Genomic DNA, 10,864 nt, shown 5'->3' on the forward strand with positions numbered 1-10,864 from the left:
GCATTTTTAATAACTTCATCTAATTGATTTGATTTTTTTCATTATTATAATATTTCTACTTTGTTCTTTAAATGTCACTATCTTTTTGAAAAGCTAAGGTAGAATAACTCTCAACCTGGAAGTTTTATTTATATAAAATGGTAATGAAGAGATAGAGAAAAACCAATGTGATTCTGGTTCTATATAGTATGTTGGACAAATTTTTAAAATATGAATTACAGACAGAAAAATACACTACCTAAGGAGAAATAATGCAAGGAATTTGAATGCTATATAGGTAAAATATAAATGACACTTTTGATTACTAAAAGTAAAATGAATAATATAGACTGTCTCGAACATATGTTTGGAATTCCTTCTGATGACCATGAGTACCAGAACCTGTATACTTTAACACAAACCTAAATTCACTATTACCCACTCCTGTGTTTCACTCAGGTTTTCAATGGAGATAAATGTTGTCTACTCACATGCATAAGGGTGATTCTTCTCTCTCAGTCTACTTACTCAAATACTTAATCTCATCCTGAAATAACTCAGAGGCAGAGCACTCCCAGAGGCATACCACAGCCAAAAATAATGTTTTGCCAGCTATTAGCTTCCTTAGTCTAGTGATACTAGCACATACAATTATTAGCCATCAGTGAGAAAAAAATCAAAGATATATATTTTCTTTTACTTTGTCAAAATTTACACAGCATCATACTCCACTAATCCCAGTTTCTTCTGAAACTTGAGGCAAAACATGGTCATCTTAGAGTAATTATAAATATTGTTCCTCAAAATAATTGTCTTAAAGGGTAAGGATCTAACTCAGTAGTGGAATGTCTTTCGTGTACAAGGCTGTGAGTTCCCTCCCAAGCAATACAAAAGAATGCTTGTGTAGAATAACTTAATACTCATATGCTTTGATTATTTTTTCTCACCAATATTTTTAATATAACATAATTGTTATCATTTATATTGTGCTCAGGAAACTTGTAGGGACAAAATGTAATTATTGAACTATAGATAAGAAAATTGGGTTTTTATGCCATCAACAAGTCAAGAGAAAGCACAAGCTTCAGCTTTATAATACTTGTTTTTGCCTCAAAATCTATGACTGTTTCTGATCTATGAGAAACGCTACTGATGCTTCAGAGACATATTTCATTGTCAAACCTATCCTCACACATGAAAAAGAGATGCTTGGTCTTCACAAAGCAGTATCACACAGCATATACTTATAGTATATCTATATGTAATAGTTTCAATTAATCTATATAAACCTCAAATAACTGTGAGTTTAATTCCAAATGTTTGTTTCTAATATGAGATAAACTAATCAAATGCACAACAGAAAACAACTCAGAGGTAAATTGAAATGTCAACGGGTATTTGAATAAAACACTAAAGTTGTTCTTTAATGAACAATTGGGTAGAACCAAGTAAGTGTGAAGGAAAAATCAGCAGCATGAAGAGACAATCTGCTGGAGGACTCTGTAGTAAAGCATAAAGCTAACTTCAAAAAATTATCTACAGTGGGTTTGCAAAAGCTGTTAAGAATCCCAGGAGAAAACTTTGAAAGATCTATGATGTTAGAGGGGGAAATTACCTTACAGAACCAAAAAACAACGTTATTTTTTATATTACTGATCTTTGGATATAAAGAAAAAGTAATGTTAATCAAAATGTCTACTTCTGAAAAGAACAGATTGATTTGTTGAAAAGCAAGATGCCTGCACCATGCAGCATTTGGAGCAACCATGGGCTCCACCTGTGTTCATCTGACAGCTGTCTGCAGCTGGATGAGGTTCAGTAACTGTTAAAGGTATCTGAGCTATTTAGTGGGAACAGGCCTCCCAAGATACAAATTTAAAATGTACTATATCCTATCAAGCTATGTGATGGTGCAAATAACTTTTTGACTTAGAAACAGTATTGTTTTCAACTTTAAACTTTATTTCTATAATTACTGATCGTATTGTTAAAATTAGTATTTTGTATACAAATTAATCTTACTAAATCACTCAATTGTACCTTATTTTTTTAAAAGATGAGATTTTTCTTCTGAATTACATACCATGCCCTGAACTTTATATTGTTCACTGACACACAGAATGCTAGTAAATCTCCACAAAGTCACAACATTGTAAATTCAGAATTGTAATTAGCAGGCACAGTCTATAGTGTTGACTGGTATGGATCCAGAGCAACAGCTGATTTGATTACTTCCATTTGCACCCTATAGGTGATGACCCAAGTACAAGGATACAAGGATTTAATGCTTAAATTTAAAATAATTGTTATTCTATTTAATATTCATTATTCTTTCAAAATTGATGTCTTCAAAATTTCAAGTTAATTTGCATGAAAACCTTAAATAAAAATGCTTTTTAATGTTAAAAAATAAATAGCTAGTTACAAGAACAAGATACAATAAATGTTTTTAAATAGGTTTCATTTAATCTTTTATTACATTTTATTTTACTCTTTTTTATTTTTATCATATGCTGGTCATTACTAAATGTTCAGCTCTACTTTAATGTACACAGAAATAATTTTAGTAAGTCATTGAATTGCATAAAAATTTTAACTACTCTGAATTTTTATCATTGACAGAATTTATTTTATGTTTTCTATTTCTTATCATCAACAGTGGCCCTTTCTCAATTTTCATGTTCTCATTTCTGAGACCACAGAGGGCCTCTTGGTTCCTTGGATCTTCACAAGTTGTCTCAATTTATTCTTTGTTCATAAGATAGAAGATAGATCTAATTGCAGTACAGTCTTTAGTTCCCCCTAGACTGCTACAGGACTAGGATTTAGTCTCCGATCACTAAACACTAAGTCTTTCCTGTTTAACATGCATTTTTTTCCTCAACAGAAGATTTTCAAAGATACATTCTAGGAGCTTGTGAAGCAGTTCCATCATTAAAAGTCCTTGCTGCTCCTGCAGGGGAATAGAGGTCACTTCTCAGGACTTACATGTAACTCTAGTTCCCTCTCCTGGAATCCACAGACATCTGTACACCAAATAAGTACACATAATAGACAGATGCATTTTTTTTTGTATGACTACCTCAGAAATTTTCAGTTTTTCTAAATCTTTGGCTATAAAAATGAGAGAAATGGATGTGTCTCATATCATACCATAACTTCGTATCTACTCACAATTCAAACCCAAGCTTGGAACTGCAGACATACAGGCCACGTAGGTTGCATTCAAGATCAGGTAGTAAATACCTTTTCTCTGCCAGTGCAGCAGCAAAATATTTCACACTGGTCACTAAAGTATGACCAGAAAGAAAAAGCATTTCATTTTTACTTTGCCAAAAGTCAATAATTTAAAAATAAATTCCATTCACCCGTATACCACTGGCCTATTACAGTGGCCTATTGTCAGAGCAAGAACCAGTGTAAAGATGAACTAACTCTAAGTAGACCAAGTTGGGAAGCAGGCTAAAACCCCAGGTTAGGAAGCATGTAGAAGCTGTTGCAACTCCAATTGCTTGATGCTATGTATGAAATTACCTGATTTATTTTCCAAGGAATAGAAAAGTTACTACAAAGAAAATCCTCAAGTCATCTGACTGCTACAGTGGGGTATTTAGTGGCCCACTTTATAGACATCTTCAGTGACAAAAATACTCAGGCGACATGGACAAAAAAAAATGGAAGAGGAAGGAAAGACTGATATAATATGAAAACTGAAGAGGTCCAAATAAAGTTTATTTTTCTCTTTATCCATTACAATCCCAATTATAGCAAAAATTATAGCACAAATTATTACTAATTACGAAAGAAATCATGTCTGTGCTATATGATGAGGAAAGCATAGTAATGCCTAGCAGGAACACTTCCCACAGAGGAGAGCTCCCTGAACTCTTTTTGTCTGTTCCCTTCACTTCCCACGCCTATTCACTGGATTCTCTGCCAAGGTTCTGGCCTCTGGTCTTTGTTCTATACTTTATGTACCTCAACTTTCTGACAATGCTGGTGCCACAATGTCACCTCTATTTGGAAAACTCCCAAACCATTTGCCAGTTCAGACCAGTTACTGGAATGGCAACTGCATCTCAACCTCTGATGAACATTTCTGCATGAAGATATTATCATATAAACCATATCATCTGAAACTCCAGGTCTCCATTCAGAGGTTGTGACTTTCACTCTTCTGTGTTTTATAGCATAGTTTTGCCAGTGACTCTAGACTCCAACATCTAGCTCAACTCTATCTATTAAACCCCCATTCTGATTCAATTTCCACATCCCTCTGTCATTAATAGTATCTAATCTTGGATAACTATCTCCATTGTGACTTTTTGTGATTATTCATCCAATGATAGCTATACTTAATTTTATAAATAAAAACCTCTCATTTTGTCTTTGCATATCTATTTCTGTTCATTAATTCTTTCCTTAGTTTTGTTTTCAAATCTTTTATTATGTCTTTGACATAAATTTAATTATAAAGCACTTGCTATACTTCTATTTTTTATTCAAGATTCTCCTCAAAGGAAAAATACCTCGGGTGGTAAGAGAGTAAAACCCTAGGAGAACTCTTCTTTATGGCCATGTAGTCATCAGATCTTAAGATAGGCAGGGTACAGGTACCTCCTCTAGACTTAAAAGGAACGCACTGGAGGATTTTATGGAAGCTGGCCACGAACATTACTAGGAGTCTTGGATTAAACTGTCCATTCTTTTTTTTCTGTCTCCATCTGGAAGACTCATGGGCTAAATCTTAAACGAAAAGGCAGGAGAGTCTTTGAATGAAGTCTCCTAAGCCTTGAGATATAAGGTTGGCCTAAATGAATATGGCCACTTTCCTTGTTAATTGTCTATTTGAATCAATAATTTTTATAATAGTATTTTAATGACTTCTGTTCTTGTAATGTAGACAAGTACTGCTTTTCCCTAGACATCACTCCAGCTTTCTCCTTTCCCGGGAAACACCTATATATCTCCAACATCTCATCACACTTTGTCTAAGTAACTTGTCACTCTCCTCTCCTAAGGCTATTATTACCCATTGCCATTTAACATGTACGTGATCAACTATAGACACCCACAATAGTTACTTTTCTGTTGCTAAAAAATAAATGAAAAAAAAAAACCCAAAAAATGGAAATTAAGGAAGGGTTTATTTAAGCTCACAGTTCCATGTAGTAGAATCCATAATGAAAGTAAAGTTTCAGGAGCTTAAGGCACCTTGGTCTCACTGGATTTCCAACTTGGAATCAGAGGAGAGACAAATGCATGTGTTCAGCTCATTTTCTCCTATTTATTTCATGATCCCATCAGAAGGAATGGTGCCAGTTATGGGGGAGTGCCTTCCCACCTCAATCTACTCAATCCACTTCAATAATCCTAGAAAGGCAGGTTCAGAGATGTGTCTGCCAGATGAACTCAGATCTCATCAAGTTGACAATTCACCATCATAACATTCAGCTAGATTGTAACTCATTAGAGGCATGATAAGTTCCTTTTAGTTTGAGTTTTCTACATCAACTACCAGCATGGTAAAATATCTCTAAAGATACAATACTAGCATTGACAATACCAGCATCTCTCGAATTGCACTTAAGGTCTACTCAAAAACAAGGAAAGAAGTCCTAGTACTGAAAACCTACTGAATTACCCAGGGCTAGAGAGAACAAGATCTTAGAGGAGAATTTAACTACTGCTATATCCAACCTTTTCTAAGGCAAAAGGCTAGCCCATTATAATCAGAAATGGGAATTTTGTGAGACTCCTAACAGTGAGACTGACCTGACTCACTTGCCTGCTCTTGGGTCACTTTTTCTCCTACTGGGACACCTCACCCAGCCTTGATAGAAGAGCTTGTGCCTAACTTGGTATGCCATGCTTATTGCTATCCCTAAGAACCCTGATCTTTTCTGAAAGAGAACAAAGCAGTAGTGGAGATGGGGACAGGGGAGGAGGGGACAGGTAACTGGGAGGAGTGGAGGGAGGGGAGTCTGCAGTCAGAATGTATTGTATAAAAGAAGAATAAAGAAAAAAAGAATTATAGTGAAGAAAGGTATGACAGAGCCCCTATGTCCATACAAAAAGTTAACAGCTGCACACAAGCATAAAGAGTGGCAAGTATAGTTAGATATTCTAAATTAATGTTAGCAAACTCTAGTAAATTACTTAATTTCTCACTTATTACAACCAATTTTTAAAAAATTTTTTGTATGAAATTGTCATTAAATATAGGAAACAGAATGTTTATCATTAAAAAATAAATCAGAAATATCATAGGGCTGTGACTACACCAGTTTCTTTTCAATTTTGTACTCACAGCACTAGCTGGAGAAATAAGGCAAGGGAAAATTTAAAAGAAATATAAATTGGCAGAGTAGAAGTCAAAATATCTCTATTTTCATATGATATGCTTTTATAACAAGAACTCAAAAAAAAAAAAACCCAGAAAACTTCTAGAAATTATCAGCAAAGCAGCAGGATGCAAAAATCAACCTATGAAAATCAGAAGCCTTTTTATATACAAATAACAAAACACACTGAGAAAGATGACATGCTCCCACTTCATTCCCAACAGTCTCAAGAATGTATCTAAGAACAAACTTAACAAAGACCTCTGGAAAATAAATTAGATCTCTGAAGCAAAAGACCAGTGCCTTTTCTCTGACAAATCAATGTAAGGAAAATAGAGTTAAATTCTGGTTTAATACCTAAAGGTACATCCAGTCCACCATGAAAGCAGCATAAGACAGGTGATGACAACCAGTCTACTGGTAGGAAGCAGAGAAAGGTGGAGGCTGGGATTCAGATCACTTTTTACATTTATTCTGTCTAAGACCAAGACTATGGAATGATGTTGTCCATATTTAAGGTGGGACTTTCTGCCTCATTTTTCTGCTTCTTTATACATGTAACAATAACAAAAGAATTAGAGGCCATAAACCTGAGAGGGAGCAGAAAGGGTGCATATGTGAAAGGAGGGAGGAGAGGAAATGGGAAATGATGTCATTTTTAAAAATTAAAAACATTTTTAGAAAAAAGAAAAGGAATTAATCTAACCCTATAAGGAGCCAAAAGCTATTAAACTTTTATTTTTGTTATGTTAACAGTCATGAAATACTACACACAAGCCAGAGAGTTTTTAAAAATATATTTTAATTATTATAATGCAACCTATTCTGTGATTCCTTAAGCATTGGTAGTAAGAAAAATATAACAACACATTCTGCTATAATTTTAAAGCCTTCTCTATCCACCTTTAAATCATCTGTTCTTATTCCTTCAACCAAACTTAACACTTTTCTCTTCCAGTGTATCAGTCATGCCTATCATGTCACTGTATAAATTACTCCATGTAACCACTGGAAATATACAATATGCTACTGAAGGCTTCTTCATTAAAAATTTCCATCAAGTATTAAGTTCAACATTACCAGTATCATTTATAATTTAAGGTTATATTATTTGGTCAATTTAAATGCTTTCAAAGGCATTTAAAGATGTTGGCATCTAGAAATCTAAAAGATAAAAAAAATTATGATATTGTTATCTCTCTATTTATAAAAAAATAAAATTTCTTACTGTTAGTCTCCTCGAAGGTACATATAACTCAGCCACTGCAGAGTCTTTTAACTCTGCATCAAAAAGAAAACTTTCCCTGGATAATGAAGAGATGATTGAGTCGTCTTCTTCAATCAGACTTCTATACACCTTTATACGACGTCGACCCTGGCCCGTCAGCATGACATAAAGTCCATCATCACCAATCACTGAAATAAATTGAAACCAAATATATATATCTAACACATCGATTAAACCTGGTATATCTCAAGCTAATTCCTGCCAGCCTACAGTAGCCCAATAACCTTGAGCTCCCAAAGTCAGAAAAGAGTAACATAAATGTTTGATTTATTCTATTATTTTCAGTTTGCAATATTTTTATTTTTACATGTATAATTACATTAGCACCTTTTCCCATTTCTAAACCATGTCCTGTAGTCACTCATCTTCTCAGGTAACTATTGGATTTTAATAAAAAAGAGAACAAGGTAACATTCATTATTTATAGACGTAAGCCATTATGAGAAAAATAGGATTAGGAAAATCTTTAACCCTTATCTTGTCTCCACAAAGTCGCCATTTTCCTGCTTTATATAGCAAGGCATCCCTACTAATAATTTAATTAACATCTGCTCAGGAAAGACAGTGGGCAGCACTTGCCCTACTTCACATTAAGTCTCTGTAACCTGTTGCCCTACCTTATTCTTGAAGATCAGTTGTGTACCTTCAGCCCTGGCAAGTATATTCCACTGTTAGTACTGTGATACAACTCAAAATCACTTCCAGTTCTTAGAAAGCATACTTTTTGGAATACAGAAAGTGGGTGATGTATTTTCCCATTTCATGAATCGGAAAATTCATGATTACATCACATTATGAATGGAGAACACCATTAGAGTGTGAGGTCATTTCTTACAGGTTACCCATCCACTTCCTGTAAGTAGAAACTTTGCAAACTGATTTTCATCAGGCAATTATATGTCTTTATACTACCCTAATGTCATCAATTGCTCATATACTCTGCATTTTTCGCTAACTTGAGAATTTTTACTTTCAATTATTACTCTCCCAATGCTATGGGAGAGTAATTTTAAATATTTTTTAAGCAGACATTAGTTTTGCATGGATGTCTGCGATTAAAATGGGTTGCATTCTGGGTGGTACGTTATCAGGCACTAAATAATCTGTGTGGTGAGATAACTGAAAAAATTAATTAGTTCATCTATGACTGCATACAGCAAAGAGAGGAGAAAAATAAATCACAAGATATACAGACGTCGCATCTATGTTGAGGCTTTGGGCAGGTTAACAGTCATTGTTCCCATTAAAAGTGATAGGAAGAGAGAGCAAAAATACCAACCAACCACAGCTCCCAGGGTCTAAACCAGAAGCCCTGGAGCACTTAGAGGGGGGGATCCAGGGCTTCAGCTGAATATATAAGAGTGGAGGGCCCTGCTGGGCATAGGTGGAAGAAGAGAACCTTGACCTCATGAAGGCTGGATGCCCCAGGGGGTGGGAATTTTGAGGGTGGGGAGGTGGGAGTGGGGGGGTAGATAGAGGTTACATCCACAGAGAAGAAGGAGGAGGGGTGAGGGGATTGGGGGTTCCTGGGTGGGTGGGGGATGGGGTAAGGGGACAACATAGGAAATGTAAATAAAACATCCAATTAAAAAAAAAGAAAGAAAAAAAAAGTGATAGGAAGATATGTCCAGTGTAGATTCTGATGCATGTTGCTACTCTCTTTCTCAGGGTAATTTGTCTTTTTTCCACCTTGGCTAAAAAAGCTGCAGTTTTATTGGATGCCATACAAGCAATGTTAAAAATACTACTTCACACATACTCTTAATATGTGTGTTCACACAGTACTATTTGATTAGTAAAATACTAGGAGACTGTTTTCAAGTATTGCCATCCATTCTTCATGCTGCTAAGAACCAGGATATGATGATGGAACTAAGAAAAATATATAAAATGAAAAGTGGAACAATTAAATAAGCCTAACATTTTCTAAGTGAGTTCCAGGTGTTTTATTATGATGTAAGATAAATAAGTCCTTAGTTTGTTTGAATAATGCCCTTTAACTCTCTATTATAGAAGCTGAATTCTGTGTCTGCATGCATGCTGTTGATATTTTTTTAGATCTATGTATGATTGGTTCGTGTATTACTAATATATAGTTAAAATAATATGGAGAATATAACCTATATATACACTATCAAATTTAAGCAACTATAATTAAAGAAAAGTATTTTATAAAAGGAGTAGCTATAGATAACTCTCAGAAATGTAACATCCAAATGTAATGTTATTTGGTTTGCAAGTCCATATATGAATAAGTCAGATCTGATAAAAAAATATATTGTTGTGTGTAAATTCCTGATGTAAAAATCTCACATCATTATGATAAAATCTACTTCCCAGTAATCTCCCTTACAATTCATGGAACATCATCAGCAGGTATACATGTGCTAATTAGTATACAGCTGTCACACTAGAAGCTGCAAGCATAAGCAGCATGCTCCAAAGGAAACATGTTCACCTTGTGAATGAGAGAAACTTCACTGATCTTTTAAAGAAAACATTCCTGTCCTTTAGGCTTTGTTGAGTGACAGTAAGTTTTGTATATAGTCTCTGTTTAGACGAATCTGTGTTTAAAATAAGTCCATGAAAGAGTCAAACAAACTGGAAGATTTACAGGACCATGGAAAAATATTTAGACAGGAACATATGTTATAACCACAAACTATACTTATCAAAAAGTTTAAATTAAGCTAGGCTATAAGCTTCAAAGTACTGTATGGGTAAGACAAATGATTAGCAAGGCGTGGTCATAATCAAGATGTAATGTATATATACAAGATTGTTGAAAGATAATATGTGTGTATACATACACACATATATACATACATATGCTGCATTTTTAAATTCAAGAGACTGGTGTTTTAAAATGTTTTTAATATTAAGACAACATGTTAATATAAAGAGTAAAAAACTGCTAAAGGAAAAATGAGTGCCCCTTCGTGAAAGCAAATAATTTATAAGCCCTGTTTTAAGTGCATTGTTATATTATAGGCAGTTTGAAATACATTCTATGTGATCATTATTGTTAACTTTATTGATATTTTGGATCAGGTATTATTCTTGCTCTAATTCTATAAACAATAAAACTGAAGGCCGTGAGAAAGGAAATATTGTCTCTAAGTCCAGAACCCTGATATTAGTACAGAAAGTTTTCAACACAACAAGCCTTCAAATTCCCATCTTGGTTAGTGTAATCTATGTGTGTGTGTGTGTGTGTGTGTGTGTGTGTGTGTGTGTGTGTGTGTGTGTGTGT

General features: G+C 34.4%; 1 protein-coding gene across 1 annotated transcript in view; it reads right to left on the reverse strand.

Moving 5' to 3' along the window:
• Cnbd1 (cyclic nucleotide binding domain containing 1) overlaps nt 1–10,864 on the reverse strand; it is a 268,986-nt gene that overhangs the window by 32,313 nt on the left and 225,809 nt on the right. Inside the window, exon 6 of the mRNA XM_028779994.1 lies at nt 7,552–7,739. Coding sequence (XP_028635827.1) covers nt 7,552–7,739 — 188 coding nt within the window. The remainder of the gene's footprint in view (nt 1–7,551; nt 7,740–10,864) is intronic.

Source organism: Grammomys surdaster, unplaced genomic scaffold (assembly GCF_004785775.1).
Source record: "Grammomys surdaster isolate TR1022 unplaced genomic scaffold, NIH_TR_1.0 97, whole genome shotgun sequence".
Taxonomy (NCBI): Eukaryota; Metazoa; Chordata; class Mammalia; order Rodentia; family Muridae; genus Grammomys; species Grammomys surdaster.